Source organism: Panthera pardus, unplaced genomic scaffold (assembly GCF_024362965.1).
Source record: "Panthera pardus isolate Hobbes unplaced genomic scaffold, ASM2436296v1 HiC_scaffold_27, whole genome shotgun sequence".
NCBI classification, from domain to species: Eukaryota; Metazoa; Chordata; class Mammalia; order Carnivora; family Felidae; genus Panthera; species Panthera pardus.
Genome location: NW_026526843.1, coordinates 86,926,789 through 86,947,426, shown reverse-complemented (window position 1 = coordinate 86,947,426; position 20,638 = coordinate 86,926,789). Strand labels below are relative to the sequence as shown.

Genomic DNA, 20,638 nt, shown 5'->3' with positions numbered 1-20,638 from the left:
TGCTTCAATTAGTGGGGTTTTCTTTCATTGGCCCTTACTGTTGCCAAGTAGGAAGTAGAAGACAAGATATTGTAGAATATTAAATACTGACTATAGTGCATGGAATAATCTGGAATGATCCATAGCCAGCATGGTCTGGAGAGCCTAAGGGTATTCAGGAAGGGCTCCCTGCCAGAGAAGGTAAATTTGCTTTCTCCAAGTTCATTAAACAATGTTGCTTTCACCACATGTTGGCTTTTTTCAGCTTGAGGGAACTAACCCCCAAATTGGAAACCCCAGGATGGAAGGCCTGGCCAAATCCTAGAGTGAAATATTAGAGGAGAGAAGAAAGGCTTAGAGAACTAGTCAGGCTAATACGTTGCCACGTAAAAATGTAAAAACCAAGAATTAATGTCAAACAGAAAGATAGTTTTCCTCTACTTGCCATGTGCAAATCTTCGCTTGTGGGGGGGGGGGGGAAAGTCCAACAGCTGGAGAAGAAACGTCCCTGCCTTTTTTACCGCAGGTGAGTGAGCAGATGGTATCTATTCACAAAAAAGGATATTTCCACGTATATTCCTCATGGCTTGCTGGAGTAAAATATTTATTTATGTGTTTCACTGCTTCATCACTGCCATTAGTTTTTCTGTCTACCCGGAAGTAAAACTCCTTAAGAACTATGGGTTCTTGGGGCACCTGGGTGGCTTAGTCGGTTATGCGTCCGACTTCGGCTCAGGTCACGATCTCGCGGCTCGTGAGTTCGAGCCCCACATCAGGCTCTGTGCTGACAGCTCAGAGCCCGGAGCCTGCTTTGGATTCTGTGCCTCCCTCTCTCTCTGCTCTTGCCCTGCTCACACTCTCTCTCTCAAAAAGTGAATAAACATTAACAAATATTTAATTAAAATATTTGTTAAAAAATATGTATAAAAATAAATATGTATAAAAATAAAAATAAAAATGTTAAAAAATAAATAATAAGTAAAATATGTGTTCTTTACTAAAGCGCTGTCAATACTGCCCCCTGTCTTCATCTGGAAGCAGGATCTTTTCCGTGTACTTCCAGAGTCATGAAGATAACCCTCTCTGCAGTATCTCAAATGTCATAAACCTGAAGGGTCAAAGGAAGATATACTGAGCCTTAGTTTCTACCTTACGAATTGCAGCTAGCGATATGAAGGCTGACACACGTCCTTGGGAAGAAATAAAGATGAAAAAAGGGCATTATCATGTCACCACCAATGCCCGACACGATGGGGTCTACATTGCTTCTGTCACGTGGTCAGGGTCACGCCAGTGTGGGTGAATCTCCTTTTCACTCCCCACCATCCCAATGCCAGAGAGACATTTTCTTGCAACACCTTATGGGATTGAGCATAAAACTTGCCAGCCCGTGGTCAGAGATCTAATCGAATCACGAAACCAAAACCAAAAGTGATGCTCTGATCGGCCGTTCTTTGTTGAAAGGGTAAGTTTTGTATTCTTGATCGTGTTCTATGAGGCAAAGGATCCTATTTGCTTTTCTGATTCTCTATTCCCTTTCCAATGTCACCCAGAGCCCAGTCATGCAGAACTCTCCCCAGACAACCCATAAACTTGAAGGACTCCAAGTGTTTGCTCATAATGGTCCATCTGCCCAGGATGCGTTCTCCAATATCTTTCCCCGCCTTCTATACTCCTCAGGTGGTATGTGTATTATGAAGCCTTCTTAGATTTCTCTCGGTCAGGCAAGCCGATCCCTCCCTGGGTCCCCCATGGTATCTGTAAGCCCATCTGTTAGAGGACCTACCACAATGTCTGCTGTCCTCTCTTCTCTCAATCCCCACCACAGCCCCCAACGCTGTCAGCTCCTTCACGGCAGGGAGGAATTTTCTCAGTATCGAAGTTTCTAGCACGGTGTTTGGCAAATGGTTGGCACTTAGCCAATAAATCCCGAATGAAGCGATTACTATGGACGTATTCTATACTTAGCAAATCCAAAAATTGGGCAGGTCGGCGTCCTTGATAATAAACTTCAAAGCAATTCTGACTTGAGGATTGCTTTTATTAATGCTGTACCCATGCGGGCAGGTCTACGGTTCCACTTAAGGAGATCTTACTGAGCTCTAAAGTCAGTATAAAGATAATTCTTCTGACAATACAAGTGAGCCCTCTGACTCTCTGAATTCCTGTTCTTATGCGGCAACCTTCGTTGGTTACATTGATTGGGCCCGCTCCTTCAGAGGGACTCAGAGGGCAAGGCACCAGCATGATGGAGAATTAGAATGACTTCACTCATGAGATTCATAAGATGCAAAGGAAACTGGGGATTTCTTGCTCCTTCTTGTCTTTTGTAAGAATTTACCAAAAAAGAAAAAAAAAGGGAGAAAAGCCATCGGAACCCATTTAGAGTCTGGATTCAGACTCACGGAATTTCAGTGACAGCTTAGCGCGCTTTTGCTCTACCTTCCATATTGAGTCATGATCCCAGGGGGGAAGTAGGTGGTGTAACAGCCCCCGGAGTATTGCTCCTCGCACCAGTTCTTCTCTTCGTAGTGGACGGGCTGCAAGACGGAAGGACAAAAGCTTAGAGGAGACCCAGAGGAAGCCAGCTAGGCTGGAATAAATCAAACACAGTCTGGTAGGCTTCCTACTGAAGAACCAATATCGATCTGAAATAGAGCCTTCTTAGCCCGATAACGTTAGAGACATATCTTCGGGAAGCTAAGTGTCCTTGCTAATAAACTCTGAAGAAATTCTGACCCAAGAAAAGTTCTCTCACTTGGTGGATGCATGTGTCAGGAACCGTTCGTCAACTGCAATTGTCTTGTTCCATTTTTAAATTGGTCTTACCTTTTATTTTGTTTTGTTTTATGTATGTATTTATGAATATATTTTTTTATTTTTAATTTTTTTAATGTGTATTTTTGATAGAGAGAGAGAGACACACACACACACAGCGTGAGAGGAGGAGGGGCAGAGAGAGAGGGAGACACAGAATCCGAAGCAGGCTCTGGGCTCCGAGCTGTCAGCACAGAGCCCGATGTGGGGCTCGAACTCATGAACTGTGAGAGCATGACCTAAGCTGAAGTTGGAGGCTTAACCAACTGAGCCACCCAGGTGCCCCTATTTTTCTTTTAGACAGAGAGAGAGAGAGCAGGTGTGAGTGGGGTAGACAGGCAGAGAGAGGAGGAGAGAGAGTGAGAGAGGGAGGGAGAAAGAGAGAAAATCCCAAGCAGGCTCCGCACTGTCAACGCAGAGCCCGATGTAGAACTCGAACCCACAAAAGTGTGAGATCATGACCTGAGCCAAAATCGAGTCAGATGCTTAACTGACTGAGCCACCCATGACAGGCACCCCATGACTGGTGTTTTCTGTTTAAAAATGCTGTTCAAGATGGGAATGTAAGCTGGTGCAGCCACTCTGGAAAACAGTATGGAGGTTCCTTAAAAAATTAAAAATAGAACTACCCTGTGACTCAGCAATTGCACGACTAGGTATTTATCCAAGGGATACAAGTGTGCTGTTTCGAAGGGACACATGCACCCTGATGTTTATAACAGCGCTGTCGACAATAGCCAAAGTGTGGAAAGAGCCCAAATGTCCATCGATGGATGAATGGATAAAGAAGATGTGGTATATACATACAATGGAGTATTACTCGGCAATCAAAAAGAATGAAATCTTGCCATTTGCAACTACGTGGATGGAACTGGAGGGTATTATGCTGAGTGAAATTAGTCAGAGAAAGACAAAAATCATATGACTTCACTCATATGAGGACTTTAAAAGACAAAACAGATGAACATAAGGGAAGGGAAATAAAAATAATATAAAAACAGGGAGGGGGACAAAGCATAAGAGACTCATAAATATGGAGAACAGACAGAGGGTTACTGGAGGGGTTGTGGGAGGGGGGATGGGCTAAATGGGTAAGGGACACTAAGAAATCTACTCCTGAAATCATTGTTGCACTATATGTTAACTAATTTGGGTGTAAATTAAAAAAAATAAAATTAAAAAAAATAAATTAATTAAAATGCTGTTCAAGAGGGGCGCCCAGGTGGTTCAGCAAGTTAAAAAAATTTTTTCTTGGGGCGCCTGGGTGGCGCAGTCGGTTAAGCGTCCGACTTCAGCCGGGTCACGATCTCGCGGTCTGTGAGTTCGAGCCCCGCGTCAGGCTCTGGGCTGATGGCTCGGAGCCTGGAGCCTGTTTCCGATTCTGTGTCTCCCTCTCTCTCTGCCCCTCCCCCGTTCATGCTCTGTCTCTCTCTGTCCCAAAAATAAATAAAAAACGTTGAAAAAAAATTAAAAAAAAAAAAAAATTTTTTTCTTAATCTTTATTTATTTTTGAGAGAGAGACAGAGTGTGAGCAGGGGAGGAGCTGAGGGGAGGGAGAATCAGAAGCAGGCTCCAGGCCCTGAACTGTCAGCACAGAGCCCGATGTGGGGCCCGGACTCACGAACCGTGAGATCATGACCTGAGCCGAAGTCGGATGCTTAACCGATTGAGCCATGCAGGCGCCCCATACCAGCGAGTTAAGCATCTGACTTTTGATTTTGACTCAGGTCATGATCTCATGGTCCATGAGTTCGAGCCCCACGTTGGGCTCTGTGCTGACAGCTTAGAGCCTGAAGCCTGCTTCGGATTCTGTCTCCCTCCCCCCGCTTGTGCTCTGTCTCTCTCTCTCTCAAGGATAAATAAACATTACAAAAAAAAAAAAGAATGAACAAAAATGATAAACTGAAAAGCCAGAGCAGCCTGACTAGGAGGAAGCGAGCCACGGTGAAGTTGAGCAAGATAAGTGTGAAAGTAATAAGATTAAGCCATGTAGCTGCTCAACTAGGTCACGGTGTGCATTGGGGAGATTTGGATTTAAGAGGCTTAGCACGTTAAACATTCTTAGCCCCCTCATTAGATTTTTCTCACGCTCTAACTGCTCATATGTACATGGGTCCCCATTGTCTTCAAATGCTTCATGGATAACTGGATTTAATAATCGCTTTCAAAAGGTGATTTTAATCCATGTTCGAACGTTAAAGAGCCAGCAGTCCGGTGAATGTAACAAGAACATCAATTCATTGCTTTAAAGACGGAGCAGGGAGGTGGTTACGGCTACTGGTTAAGGGCACACTGGGTCCTCTGACTGTCACCAAATGCCCCTACCACACTGCCTCTCTGTCCCGCCCCATCCTGCCTTTATCCACCTGGGTCGGTGGGGGGTTACTGCTGGTTTATCTTGAAGAAAATCAAGAGCCAGGAAGAGCTCTGAACTCAGGGTCAAGTGTAGCATCGCCGGATACGCAACAGCGCTGCAGGGTTCTTGAGCTGCCAAGGGCACAGCCGGGACCCATCTTCTCTGGGACAACTTGGAAGCTGACCAGCCCCGTGCAGACCTTCCGAGAAGATTTCCAAGAAAACACGGGCTCTAGAACCCTACTTGCGTGAGCCCCTCCCCAGTAGTCCCTTGAGGACACAGCCAGATCTCTCTCTCTCTTTCTTTCTCTCTCTCTCTCTCTCTCTCTCTCTCTCTCTCTCTCTCTCGGGAAAGAGATGAAACACAGCCTTACTTGCAAAGCTTCTTGGGAGCCGAGAACTTTTGCATAAAGCTCACAGAGTTTCTTCATCCTATGGAAGGGGTGGGGGGGAGAAAAAGACAAAAGTGAAAACGAAGAACAAAAGAAAGTAAAAGACCCTGTGAGCTGTTGCTTCCACTAATCATTTCATTTTAGTTTTTCCAAATAAGGCACTTTGTTCTTTAAAAAAAATTTTTTTTGATGTTTATTTTATTTTTGAAAGAGAGAGAGAGAGACAGAGTGGGAACAGGGAGGGGCAGAGGGAGAGAGAGACACAGAATCCGAAGCAGGCTCCAGGCTCCGAACTGTCAGCACAGAGCCCGATGCGGGGCTTGAACCCACGAACCGTGAGATCATGACCTGAGCCGAAGTCGGACGCTTTAACTGACTGAGCCACCCAGATGCCCCAACAAGGCATTTTGTATCTATTCCAAATGTCTTAAATCTATGAGGTCACAAATAGTATTAAGGGAGACAAAGTGATACATGGCCTGCATTGCAGGGGGCACCCGGCAATTTGTTTATTCATTCAAGAAAACATTGTGTACTTGAGTGTCTGACGTCAACTGAGGTCATGAACTCACTGTTCGTGAGTTCAAGCCCTGTGTCGGGCTCTGCGCTGACAGGGTACAACTTGCTTTGGATCCTCTGTCTCCTTGTCTCTCTGGCCCTCCCCCACTGTCTCTCTCAAAAATAAATAAACATTTTAAAAAAAAGGAGAAAACAGTGTGTACCTCTGAAGTCGGTCAGTCTGCTAAGTGCTAAAGATTCTGGAGGGATCTGGACATGATCCCCCTTCCTGTCAGCCTCCGTCCCCCAACCAGGCAATGGCCAGAGCGGAAAGAGGAAACAGCCAGAAAATCTTTGCATGCTGCTTCTGCAGAACACTTAAATACTAGGAGATTTTGAGCAGGTTCCTTAAGCTCTCTGAGCTTTAGTTTTATCAAGAAACTGGCATGATTGTTTCCATTCCTGGTGTAAAACCGTGTGGCCCTCAGACCACCACCATCATCAGCAGGAGCATCACCCTGGGAACTTAGAAATGCGAATTCTCAGGCCCCACCCCAGACCTGCTGGTTCAGAAACAACAGTGGCAGAGCTGGGTTTTCCCAAGCCTTCCAGGTGATTCTCAAGTTTGAGGACCACTGATGTGAAGCACATAAAGGTCCCGGCCCAGTAACTGGGACATAACAGGTGTTCAATAAATGGTGGCTCTTAAGGTTGATTTTATTTTTGAGAGAGAGACAGAGACACAACCCGCGTGTGGGAGGGGCAGAGAGACAGGGAGACTCCAAAGAAGGCGGCTCCAGGTCTGAGCTGTCAGCACGGAGCCCGACGTGGGGCTCAAGCTCACGAACCGTGAGCTCGTGACCAGAGCCAAAGTCAGACGCTTAACCGACCTGAGCCACCCAGGCGCCCCAATAAATGGTAGCTCTTAAGAAATTTAGTTTCATGGGGGAATTGGACATTAGCCAACAGTTAGCATTAGTCAGTTAAGGAATGACATTATAGTTATTTCAAGTCTGATTTTTATAGAACGCTGAAGGGAATCTTACAAATGATTTAGAGTCAGGCAATGACTTTCAAAAGTAGCATGACAACCTACGAGAAAGACAGATTATTCAGTAAGATGGTACTGGGACAAAGAGCTACCCATGATTGAAACCAAGTTCAAGTCCCCTGCGACTTCTTACACCAAAATATATTTAGGAGGACGAAAGAGCTTCAACATAATAGATGAAAATGAAAAAGTAATTGGAAAATGAGCGATTTTTACGATAATCTTGGAATAGAAAAATCGTTTTTGGGGCACCTAGGTGGCTCAGTTGGTTAAGTGCCTGACTCTTGATTTTGGCTCAGGTCATGATCTCATGGTTTGTGAGTTCGAGCCCCACATCGGGCTTTACGCTGTCAATCCGTGCTTCGGATTCTCTCACTGCCCCTCCCCCAGGCACCCTCTCTTCCTCTCTCAAAATAAATAAACATTTTTAAAAGAAGTTTTTTCTAGGGGCACCTGGGTGGCTCAGTTGGTTGAGCATCTGACTTTGGCTCAGGTCATGATCTCACGGTTCAGGAGTTCAAGCCCCAGGTCGGGTTCTGTGCTGACGGCTCAGAGCCTGGAGCCTGCTTTGGATTCTGTCTCCGTCTCTGTGCCCCTCCCCCGTTCGCGCTCTGTCTCTCTATCGCTCTCAAAAGCAAACATTAAAAATTTTTTAAAAATCTTTTCAATGTATACAAGACCATTCAGAAGCAATGATTTTAAGCATTGATAAATTGAACTTCATAGGAAGTTAAAATTTTATTATAGCATCAAACAAATAAACCATAAACATGGTCAAAAGATAAACTGGGAAAAGAGTTGTTGGAGGCACTGTTCCAGGCACTGGAGATCCAGCAGTGAACGGGCCAGACAAAAACTCCTACCTTCTTGGATCTTAATATTCCAGTGGCAATTTTTTTTTAGGTGCGTGGCCCCATCAGATCTCCATACCCCCGGCCAAGCACAGTGGTGGCCATAGTCCCGGAGGATGGTGATAACAGGCGGGGAAGGAATGCAATTCAGAGGCTCTTAGTTGGGAAATCCGCATCAGTGGTGGTGTGGGAATAAATAATTGGCGGGGGTGAACACTAACTGCTGGAAGAAACTGCGGCCTCCAGAAAAACTCGTCCCTCTGTATCTCTCATCTGTAACTGTCACACATCACTCATGCAACGACACAGCAGATTGCCCTGCCATGCAGTCATTTAGTCTACCTGGTTGTCTCCTTCCCAAGTACATTTCCTGCCCCTGGGTTATGTCCATTTCTGTATTCAAGATAGCTCCTTGCATGGTATCTTATGTACAATAAACTCACCAAGTGATCATCTGAATACTTGGTTCTTTAGTTATTGGCACGGGGCCTTTACACAAAGACCCTCATATTTAACACAGCTCCCCCGTCGCATTGGCGGCACACATATTATTAGGCGGTCTTTACGTTATAAAGTGTAGTAAAATGGAAAGGCAGGCGAGTAGGCGGAAAAGAAGGAAAGAAGAAAGGAAAGGAGGGAGGGAGAAGGAAGGGGGGGAGGGAAGAAAGAAAGAAGAGTGATTTTTTTTCTTACCTTTCATCTTTGGTAAGACGTGCCAGTTTCCTGGCTTTGTGGGCAAGGATAAATCTAAAACATACAAATAAGGGGGGAAATTAATGGCTGCTTTCATCCTGGCCTCATTTCTACAGCCACACATGTGCCTCGAGTACAGTCGAAAAGTTGACCAGAAGAAACACATTCTATACTAATTTATCTTGTTCAATGTTTTACTATTTACGTGCTGCATCCTTGACATTGACAAGCACCTTCTAGCTTCTGGGATGTGAGGGACTAAACACAGATGATGGCCATAATTTCTGCCTAAGATAATGACTATGATTGACCTACCTCCCCCACGTGGCTGATGGCCAACAAGAATGAGCCCTTGGGTCTCAAATGCTCATCTAAGGTTGGAGCTTTTTCAACTTCATCCAGCCCTTGCTCTTTGATTCTGTCCCCATGATGGTGTCTCCCTAGTGCCCAGACTCGGAAAATCTGCCTCCATTTGTAGCTCTATAATCGCCTTCAACTTAACAACTGGCTTTGATTTCCCTGTTGTCGCTCGTGCTTCTCTTGGAAATAAATTTGTATATATCTCAGGGCCCATGTCAGTTTCGGCTGCTTCAGGTAATCACCAATCTGGACTGGTTCTGACCACTAAGACATCCCCAATCTGTGCCGCTTTTCCCTGCCAAGCAGAGGGCTGGGCCGGCCTTAGATCCTCTCTAGCAGGACTTGGAAAATCTCAGCATCCCACCTAAGTACCATGGATGCCCATACGGCATCCACAAGAAGCCCTTTTAGTAAAACACCCCACATCATCTTCATATTACGCTTTCATAAAAGATAGGCCACCAAAATATAGCTACTCCCCAGCACTAAATACGAAGCAGAAAATGGATATAACAAATTTAAAATATTTTTAGTATTCTACTTCTTTTCTAAATATCTATCCATTGGAACACATTATTATTTTTTTCTAAAAGCATTAAGAATTTTTCTACTGCCGGATTTGGAGAATAGTGCCATTGGGTAAAAAATTATTTAACAATGTTTGGGGCACATTTATGAAGAGCCTGGGGATATTTTGGCAACACCGAATGGCATCCACACCACCATAAGCATGCCTTACCCCATTATGGCGGCATAGTTGCCATCAGGTTTGGTATCATCCAGTGTGTAGGCAATTGGAGCTTCCTCTCCTTCAATAATCATGGTTCCACAGTAATCTTGGAGAAGCGCAAAATGGAAAAAGATAGTCATCACTCTGTCAAACTACCCAGAACAGTTACTGCAAAGCATACATTTTCAACGTAAGAAGCCCAAAGGCCAGGGTGCCTGGGTGGCTCCGTTGGTTAAGCACCTGACCTGTTGGGTTTTGGCGAAGGTCATGATCTCACGGTTCGTTTGTTCGAGCCCTGCGTCCATTCTCTTTCCTTCTCTCTCTGCCCCATCCCCGCTTGCGCGCTCTCTCTCTCTCTCTCTCTCTCAAAATAAATGAATAAACTTAAAAACATTTTTGTAAATAAAAATAGAAAAATAAAAAAAGAAGCCCAAAGGCCAAATATAAGATGTTACACTCTCAATAATGAAGGCAGACCAAACTGATGTCAAAAGGAGGGGTAAGTAGCCAACATTTTGTGAAAAATCAAACTGTAGACACCTCTCTGCACAGAATAAAGCAATGTGATGTTATGAATGACTCCAGGCCACAATTCAATAAAATCTTATTTTCATGCTAAGACTGGGTCCTGTCCCATTTCCTCTTTCATAAGAAATCAGATAAACCCTGGGGCGCCTGGGTGGCTCAGTCGGTTGAGCGGCCGACTTCAGCCCAGGTCATGGTCTCACGGTCCGTGAGTTCGAGCCCCGCGTCGGGCTCTGTGCTGACAGCTCAGAGCCTGGAGCCTGTTTCAGATTCTGTGTCTCCCTCTCTCTCTGACCCTCCCCCGTTCATGCTCTGTCTCTCTCTGTCTGAAAAATAAATAAACATTAAAAAAAATTAAAAAAAAAAAAAGAAATCAGATAAACCCGAAGATGTGTAAAAAAAAAAAAACAAAAAACAAACACTAGTCAATTGTAAAATAGAAGGGACTGAATGTTCACATTTTAGGGGAAGCCACTTAGACTAAGCCAACTGTTGTTGATTTTCTGGAGACAGGGCACAGAGTCCCAAACCCTCATTTGCTACACGATCTCCAGAACAACTTGCGAAACATCTGCTCATTCCGGGCAAAAGCGCTTCTCTCAGTCCCCCCCATCATTTCCTGGCAAATCTGAGGTTGTTTGAACGAACTTAAGGTGGATCTGAAACAAATGTTGTGCAGAAAATGCAATGAGAGGGTTTGAAAAGGAGAAAGAAAAAACAGAGAACGGACCCTGAGGGTATACACCGCCCTCAACCTGTGTGTGAGCAGACATACCTGAAGGCTTTTTTGTACCTACACCTGCTTCTCTCTCTCTCTCCTTCCACATTCCCCCGGCTGTGCACCCATGAGAATCAAAGTCTCAGTCAGCCACTGCACGGGGCAGTGCTTGCCTACCGCTCCAGGGTGCAGGGACAGGAAAAATGTTGAGAAAAGCTGAAGTATGGGAAGAAGAAATGTCTTAAGTCCATCCAAGAACTCCAGAAGATTTAAGGATCCAAGAGAAATAGCCAACGAATCCTCCATTATAAGACGACAAGAAAGAAAAGACAAACAGGACAGGATGTGATAAGAGAAAAGAAAGAGGGGCGCCCGGGTGGCTCAGTCAGTTAAGCGTCCAACTCTTGATTTCGACTCAGGTCAGGATCTCGCGGTTCGTGGGTTCCAGCCCTGAATCGGGCTCTGTGCTGACAGTGCGGAGCCTGCTCGGAATTCTCGCTCTCTCCCTCTCTCTCAAAATAAAAAAAAAAAGAGAGCCAGAGAAAAGAAAGAGTGCACACTGATGGTGTGTGGGTCAGCTGGATTGGACAGAGAGCTTGTGAAGGACACCAGCTGTCCCGAATGGAGGCCCTGCTTTTTGGATGGAGTGGTTCTTTAGACACCTCTTCCCAGAGCAATGCTGGCCTCTGAGCCATGCAGGCACACTGGGCGGAAGTGAAGGAACAAGGGGCAGAGAGAAGAGTCCCGTATATGCCAGGACAAAGAAGGAACTCTTGGGGAAGAAAAGACAATGATTCAGCGAGTAGAAGACATCTCTCTGAAAGAGGTAAGTAACATTCTCAGGGAGAAAGGAAAAGATATTACAGTGATCGGAGGTGAAAAAGAGGAATATGCAGGCTAGAATAATTTAATGGAATTTTTTGAGTGTGGGGGTGTGGAGGGAGAAGTTTAGAGAAAACGATCACCCTCCTCTGAAAGAATAACTGAAGTTCACCAAAGACACAACTGAAGGAAAAATAAGGAAGAATGTCCTATCAGATGCCAAACATATTATAAAGCCACAGTCATCCAAACAGTACAGCACCGGGGTGCCTGGGTGGCTCAGTTGGCGAAGCCTCTGACTCTTGATTTTGGCTCAGGTCGTGATGCCACAGTGTGTGGGATCGAGCCCCGCGTTGGGCTCTGCAGCGATATCGCGGAGCCTGCTTGGGATTCTCTCTCTCCTTCTCTTTCTGCCCCACCCCTGCTTGCACACTCTCTCTCTCTCTCTCTAAAAAATAAATAAATAAACATTAAAGAAAACCAGTACAGGCACTTCACAGGATTGGATAATATAAATATGTGCTCTCCAAACTGGGATGTGCACACATAGATTGCGCGCCTAGATAGCGGAGGAAGTTGTTCAAAATTCTTGCTTTTTAATCCACCTTTTCAAAAAAGTCTACTTTTGTATATTTTATAATTATAACAATGCATTTTCCAGAGGTCCATGTCCATAACTTAGGAATAAACATATACACTGGTCATCAATGTTTACGTTTTTTTTATGTATTGGGCTACAAACAAAATCTGGAGCCCAGCGACAAAGACAGGGGAAAGGGTTAATCCAGAAAAGCCCCACGTATATACGGGAGTTCAGTAGGCTGAAACCATCATAAACAAATTTTAAAGACAATCTGCAACATATACAGAAAACAGCTGAATAGGGGCGCCTGGGTGGCTCAGTCGGTTAAGCATCCGACTTCGGCTCAGGTCATGATCTCACGGTCCGGGAGTTCGAGCCCCGCATCAGGCTCTGTGCTGACAGCTCAGAGCCTGGACCCTGTTTCAGATTCTGTGTCTCCCCCCTTCTCTCTGACCCTCCCCCGTTCATGCTGTCTCTCCCTTTCTCAAAAATAAATAAACGTTAAAAAAATTTTTTTTTTAAAAAGAAAACAGCTGAATAGGCAAAGGATAAATAGGTAATTTACAAAATAATTTAATATAGCCTCAACCTTCTTTAAAAAAATTTTTAACATTTATTTATTTTTGAGAGACAGAGACAGAGCACGAGTGGGGGAGGGGCAGAGAGAGAAGGGGACACAGAATACGAAGCAGGTTCCAGGCTCCGAGCTGTCAGCATAGAGCCTGACACGGAGCTCGAAACCACAAGCCATGAGATCATGACCTGAGCCGAAGTCGGATGCTTAACCAACTGAGCCATCCAGGTAGTTACCCTAGCCTCAAGACCTTCTTAATGATTAAAACTTACAAATTCTAGGCAGCTCTTTCTGCCCATGGGTCCTGCCCCTGTGCTTTACTAAAATCACCTTTTTTTGCACCAAATAAATAAATAAATAAATAAAACTTACAAATTCTAGATAAATGGGATATTTTCCTCTATTGACCACCAAAATGTTGAAAATGTGATTAGTGGGCAAGGACAGGAACCCTAACAAAATTTTCAAACATCTACCCATGTCAATCGACTTCAAAATGCCACTTTGACAAATTTATCAAAAGGCAGTGGTCCTATACAGATTTGCGGAGCTATCTGAAGAATGCATTTTACTGCAGCATAGTTGGGTAATAGCAAAAACTTGGAAACACTTGACATGCTTATCAAGAGCAGACCTATGCGGTAAATTCTGATGGAGCTGTACAACGAAACACTGTTTATTCAGTTGTTGAAATGAGGTAGATTGATTGATTGATTTTTATGTTATTTTTTAACTTTAAATAGAATTTATTGTCAAGTTGCCTAACATACAGTGTAGACAGTGTGCTCTTGGCTTCGGGGGTAGAGTCCCATGATTCATCACTTACATACAACACCCAGTGCTCATCCCAACAAGTGCCCTCCTCAATGCCCATCATCCGTATTTCCCTCCCCCCAACCCTGATCAACCCTCAGATTGTTCTCAAAATGAGGTAGATTTAAATGCACTGATGCGGAGAAATGTCTATGGTGTATTGTTAACCGAAAAAAAGCAAATATCTTGTTTAGTATATATCTCGTTTTTATTTTATTTTATTTTTTTTTTAAAATTTTTTTTTCAACGTTTTTCATTTATTTTTGGGACAGAGAGAGACAGAGCATGAACGGGGGAGGGGCAGAGAGAGAGGGAGATACAGAATCGGAAACAGGCTCCAGGCTCCGAGCCATCAGCCCAGAGCCCGACGCGGGGCTCGAACTCACGGACCGCGAGATCGTGACCTGGCTGAAGTCGGACGTTTAACCGACTGCGCCACCCAGGCGCCCCTATATCTCGTTTTTAAAAGAAATGTTTTTGAGGGGCGCCTGGGTGGCTCAGTCAGTTAAGCGTCCAACTTCGGCTCAGGTCATGATCTCGCGGTCTGTGAGTTCGAGCCCCGTGTCGGGCTCTGTGCTGACAGCTCAGAGGCTGGAACCTGCTTCGGATTCTGTGTCTCCCTCTCCCTCTGCCCCTCCCCTGCTCACGTTCTGACTCTCTCTGTCTTTCAATAATAAATAAATGTTAAAAAAAAAATTTAAAAAAATAAATGTTTTTGGAAAAATATAGAACATGTTTATTTAAAATTATATTTGCATGTAAATGTTACATATTATTTAATATATATTTAAAGTATATATATACTTATTTATTTATGAAGTGTATATATATATATTTTAATACATATGTGTACACATACATTTAAAGTATTATCGGGGCACCTGGGTGGCTCAGTCAGTTAAGCAGCCGACTTCGGCTCAGGTCGTGATCTTGCCGTTCGAGAGTTCGAGCCCCACATCGGCCTCTGTGCTGACAGCTCAGAGCCTGGAGCCTGCTTCGGATTCTGTGTCTCCCTCTCTCTCTACCCCTCCGCTGCTCACACTCTGTGTCCTCTCTCTCTCTCTCAAAAATAAACATTAAAAAAAATTAAAGTATTACCTGTGCATATGCTACATTTCTAAAGATAAACAACTTCAAGTTTTAGTAGTTGTTCCTTAAGGGGAGGACATGCCAGGACACATACCATAGGAGAGGGACATTTTTATTGTTTTTGTAAATTTTACTTTTAAGTTTTACAGATTCACTTCTGTAATTTTTTATTTTTAAAAAAAATGCTTATTTATTTTGAGACAAAGGAGGGGAGAACGTGAATGAAGGAGGGGCAGAGAGAGAGGCAGACAGAATCTCAAGCAGGCTCCATGCTGTCAGGGCAGAGCCCGATGTGGGGCTCGATCTCACGAACCATGAGATCATGGCCTGAGCCAAGTCAGACGCTCAAATTGCCTTAATTTAATATAGTAGAATCTCAACACAAGTGAGAGGCTGCCTGGAAATTTTCAGAATCTTATTTTGGTGAATGGCTCTATAAACTCATACTTTAAAAAACTGTATTAGAAAGTAATAGCTACTTCTTTTCTTTTCTTTTTTATTTTAGAGAGACAGAGGGCATGGGGGAGAGGTGGCAGAGGGAGAGTGAGAATCCCAAGCAGGCTCCATGATCAGTATGGAGCCTGATGCGGGGCTCGACCCCATGACCCTGGGATCATGACTTGAGCTGAAATCGAAAGTCAGACACTCAACTGACTGAGCCACCCAGGTGCCCCAGTAATAACTATTTTCACAAGATTTTGTGGCAGGATAAAGCAAAACTTTACATATTAAATTATAAGAAGAGTCATATTCCAAGGGACGTGAATTCCATGAGTTTGCGCCAATATGTTTTATTTGATAGAATTGTACTCAGAACCTGGACTAATGTTTTATACCCAGCATTCTAATAAAACCAGTTACATGCAAATACATGTCTTTGCACCAAGTTTCCCGGACCTTTTCCTGATAATACTCACCCTTTTTCCTCCAGAAGGGCTCTTTATAATAAACTATGCATTTGATGACTGATCCCAAAGGGACGCGAGTGATCAGCTGGTTTCTCATCATGGGCAGAGGGGGATTGAAATGGATCTTCATGCCCAGAATAGGAGGAATAGCACTAATCACATACTTAGCCTGAAAGAAAAACGTGGTTAAACAGAGTTCGTGGGGTTTTTTTTTTCCTAATGTTTTTCCTTTATTTTACCCTTGGCCCCCTTTGAGTATCTTCTCTTTTTTTTCCCCCCAAAGGATTTAAGTAATCTCTACACCTGACATGGGGCTCGAACCCACAGCCCCGAGATCAAGAGTCGCACGCTCCACTGACTGAGCCAGCCAGGTGTCCCTCGAGTGTCTGCTTAACAGAAAAACTGGAAGAATCATGTTAAAACCAAAATTAGCCCTTATTGTTCTCTAGTTGGAACCTTCCAATGACTTTCCATCACACCTGGAGTCAAAGCCAAGTCCCCCACACTCACCTCCAAGGCCATGCGTGAAATGAACTCCTGTTACAGCTCTGATCTCCTATTAATCTTCCCCTCACTCCTTTGATTCTGCCACTTGACCGCTTGCTGTTCCTTCATCATGCCAGGCTCGCTTCCACCTCAGGGCCTTTGCACTGGCTGTTCCGTCTACTCGGAACACTCTTTCCTCAGAGAGCCACATGGCGCAACCTCTCATTTTGTATCATCTTATGACCTTATTTAAAATTGCATGACCAACCCCCTCACCCTACCTTCTGACACACCTTCTTCTCCTTGCTGATTGATTTTTTGCCACAGTACTTACCACTATGTGCCATACTTTGTATCTTAACCACATATTATGCCCTTTCTTCTTCACTAGAATGTAAGCCACATGAGGGCAGAGAATTTTATTTTTGTTCCCTGTTCTGTTCCCAGTTCCTAGAATAATGCCAGACACATAGAAGGTGCTTGATATTTATTAAATAAATATTTTCTTTGGTATCTACTTACATAGGAGCCCAATACAGAGGGTTGAATATGATTTTGTAACTCTGCCCTCTCCTCCGATATTCTGGTTCTCTTTTCCCTTCTTTCACACCCTTTTGGCAAAGGGAATGTCTGTAAAGTCTGGAATATTCTTGGCTTTATTTAAGCTTTGGTTATCAATGGGACTCTGGCCACTTCCCATAGTTTAGGGCTCTTGGTTACCTCATACACCTCCTGGTTTAGGGTCTCCACAAGGACATTTTCTCCTGTCTGGTCAATGTGGGTCACAGGCCTCTCCAGCTTCACTTGGTCCCCAAGGAGGTCCATTATCCGCTCACTCACTTGACCAGATCCGCCCACAAATTTCCTCTCCTGCAGAGAAAAGGGGACTCAAGAGATGGGCAGGAAATATAGGAATGGGTTTCAATTATTAAGTTGCTAGATTTTCTCATACATCTCTATGCGACACACGAAAGGTTGCATTTTGCTGTTGCCAATAGTGTCTTCTTTAAACAATTTTTTTAAATGTTTATTTATTTTTGAGAGAGAGACAGAGAGAGAGAGAGAGGGAGAGAGAGCTCATGCACGAGCAGGGGAGGGGCAGAGAGAGAGGGAGACACAGAATCAGAAGCAGGCTCCAACTCATGAACGTGGGGCTCCAACTCATGAACCGCGACATCATGACCTGAGCTGAAGTCGGACACTCAACTGACTGAGCCACCCAGGCGCCCCCCGCCAACAGCGTCTTTGGTCATTGTTTTCTAACTAGTGATTGCCGGCTTTGGACAAAATTACAGGCCTTCTAACAAGGTGACTGTTTTTTGTGGATTCCCAGGCTTCACCCTCTGCTGGACATCCTCAGCCTGGCCCCCATGTACCCACCTGCCCGGCCGCTGCCCCTGCCTCGTGTCCCACCTGCATCCTTCGGTTGGGTGGCCAGGTCTGGTGAAGTTCCAGTCGCAGCTGGGCCACTGCTTGCCTGAGCGCACTTAAGCCTGTTTTTCCCTTCCTTGCTTCTCAGGCTGAGAACCTCCCTGGCCCAGCTACCCCCAGGCCACCTGACTCTCTGTTGCAGGCTACCGATCTCATCCTGGGTCAGGTGCCTGTTGCTTCTGAATGTTCTGCGTGGCTGTGCGCACGGTTGAGCTGACTGCTTTCTCCTGAATTTTCAGTTCAGTCATTTGTTTAAAATTTTATCTAAATCCAAGTTAGTTAACATAGAGTGTAATAATGATCTCAGTCGGGAGTAGCATTGAGTGACTCATCACTGACATACAACACCCAGTGCTCATCCCAACAAGTGCCCTCCTCAATACCCCTCACCCATTTAGCCCATCCCCCCACCCACAGCCCCTCCAGCAACCCTCAGTTTGTTCTCTGCGTCTAAGAGTGTCTTATGGTTTGCGGTTCAGTTGAGTTTTTAAAAGATTATTTCAAATGGGTCTGAGACGAAGGAAAAGGAGAAGGACAAAGCGATAGAGGAAATGGACTCAGAGAAGAAGGAGGGGGAGGAGGGGAAGCGGCGGGGGGCGGGGGGGGGAGAATGAGGAAGGGGAAAGAAGGAAATTGACCACCAAGCAGATTATGTAAGATCTCTAATTCACTTCCTACTGGGCCTGGCACAGGGCTTCACACAATGCTGGGGCTCAGGAAGCAAGGAACGAATGAATGAATGAATGAATGAAGGCATGAGTGAATGAATTTTGTGTGGTATGTGTGTTTGAGATTGAAAGTGCATTTCTGACTGCAAAAGTATGTTAGAGACGTAAGCCTAAACTTAAAACCACATTGGCTGCTGGGCTCTCACGCTGTGTACTGAACAGGCTGTCCCTTAACCAAAGCCACTCGGAGCTGCCATCGTGAAGTGCCAACGTCCACGAGCCTGCCTCCTGCTTCATCCATCGTGAATACCATCCATTCATGATACCAATCTTTTATTTAGGCGTGGTGGTTTTCTGCTGGAATGGTGGGGGAATGGATGGGTACCTGCCCTCCATTGGTTGTTGAGATGATCCTGGTCGTGCCCCCACACTGCTTCACATACCACAGGAACCAGAGAGCAGAGACCTCGTGGGTCTCCGCAGTGACACACAGGTTCACAAAGAGAGTGGCAAGCTGCTTGGCAGATCTGCTCAGGAAGAAACAAGAGCACAATGAGCAAACGTGGGAGGGCATCTTCTTCATACCCTGGAAATTATTCAGGCAATAAACTTACTTGGCTAACTGTAGCGCAGTTTGGCTGTGTCGTCACTAGAAATCGTCACTAGAGTCCAGTATTATAAAACATGACATCAGAGAGCTTGGGGGAATGAGATTTATTTTCCTCTTACCCCAAACGGCTTACTGAGACTCAGCTTGTATTCCATTTGGGGTGCTATCATGATTTCTCTCCATATACCAGCTCCTCTTCCCGTGGTCCCCATCTCAGTGAAAGGCAACATCATTCACCCAACTGCTAAGGCCAACGCTCTAGAAAGCAACCCTGATTTCTCTCTTTCCATCACTCGCCCCCCAATCCACTCAATCAGGAAGTCACGTTGTCTCTCGCTACACCACTCCACCTTCACCACTACCAATTTAGCATCCTCTCTTGCCAGGAGTACTGTAATTATTTCTTCTAGACTGGTCTCTCTGCCTCCACTCATCATTACCTGGTGTCCATTCACGGCACTCAAAGCCAGAAGCTTTTTACCCACTCCCCACTGTGGTGTTCCTTCTGTAGTGTAAATCAAGCCATGTCCTTCTCCTGTTTTAAACCCTTCACAATGGCATCCTATCAAAACCAGAATAGAATCTGGATCTTTCCCCTTTGCCTGCAAAGCCCTAAGTGACCTAGCCCAGGCCTCCTTTTTCTACCTTGTTCTGTACCCTCTCTTCTTCTTTTTTAACATTTGTTGAGAGACAGAGAGAGAGAGAGAGAGAGAGAATGAGAATATTAAGCAGGTTCCACACTCAGTGAAGAGCCTGACTTGGGGGTTCAATCCCATGACCCTGGGATCATGACTTGGGCTGAAATCAAGAGTTGGATGCTCAACTGACTGAGCCACTCATGTGTCCCCCCTCTCTACTTCTTCTAATGTCTCCTCAGAAAGATGAACTCTTCTGGGTCCATGAAGACGAACACCAGCTCCCACATACCCAGAACCCTGGCATTCTCTATCACTTTACCATTGTATGGTGTCTTTAGAACCCTTTTTGCTGTCTTAAATTAAATTTCACTGTGTTCTATTGACATCATAATGTGTCCCCCATTATAATATCAATCAATGGGAACAGGAATCTTAATAAAATAGTGTCTGGCGCATAGTAAGCACTCAACAATTACTTGTTGGATGACTGAATGCATGAACAGTTATCAGTTAAACATTATTTTAAAATTACCAAGAATGTGCAAAGGATATGCTAGGGTGCTGTCCCAACCACAGAAATAGTCGCGATTATTTATTCAGTTATTTTAGTGTCTCATGGAAGATAAGCTCAAAAGATGGATAAGGGGAAAAAGCAATTAACAGAGCATAGAGAGGTGAACTTTTGCTTGGGGCTGGCGGTTCAATAGCGGAAGGATATATCGTATCTGGAGGCCAACCAGAAAGTGAAGGATCTCATGTAACTCCAACGACTCAGTTATGGCTAACACTTTCTTCTTTGAAAATTTTTTAAGTGTGTATTTATTTTTGAGAGAGAGAGAGAGAGAGAGAGAGACAGAGCATAAGCGAGGCGGGGGTGGGGAGGGGTGGAGGTGCAGAGAGAGAGGGAGACACAGAATCTGAAGCAGGCTCCAGGCTCTGAGCTGTGTCAGCACAGAGCCCGATGTGCGGCTCGAACTCGTGAACTGCGAGATCGTGACCTGAGCTGAAGTTGGACGCTCAACCAACTGAGCCACCCAGGTGCCCCTA

General features: G+C 44.8%; 1 protein-coding gene across 1 annotated transcript in view; it reads right to left on the bottom strand.

Moving 5' to 3' along the window:
* MAOB (monoamine oxidase B) overlaps positions 1-20,638 on the bottom strand; it is a 114,063-nt gene that overhangs the window by 5,436 nt on the left and 87,989 nt on the right. The window contains exons 6-12 of the mRNA XM_019417335.2: positions 18,729-18,870; positions 16,965-17,114; positions 15,768-15,927; positions 9,736-9,832; positions 8,637-8,690; positions 5,526-5,583; positions 2,422-2,519 (exon numbers count right to left, since the gene is read on the bottom strand). Coding sequence (XP_019272880.2) covers positions 2,422-2,519; positions 5,526-5,583; positions 8,637-8,690; positions 9,736-9,832; positions 15,768-15,927; positions 16,965-17,114; positions 18,729-18,870 — 759 coding nt within the window. The remainder of the gene's footprint in view (positions 1-2,421; positions 2,520-5,525; positions 5,584-8,636; positions 8,691-9,735; positions 9,833-15,767; positions 15,928-16,964; positions 17,115-18,728; positions 18,871-20,638) is intronic.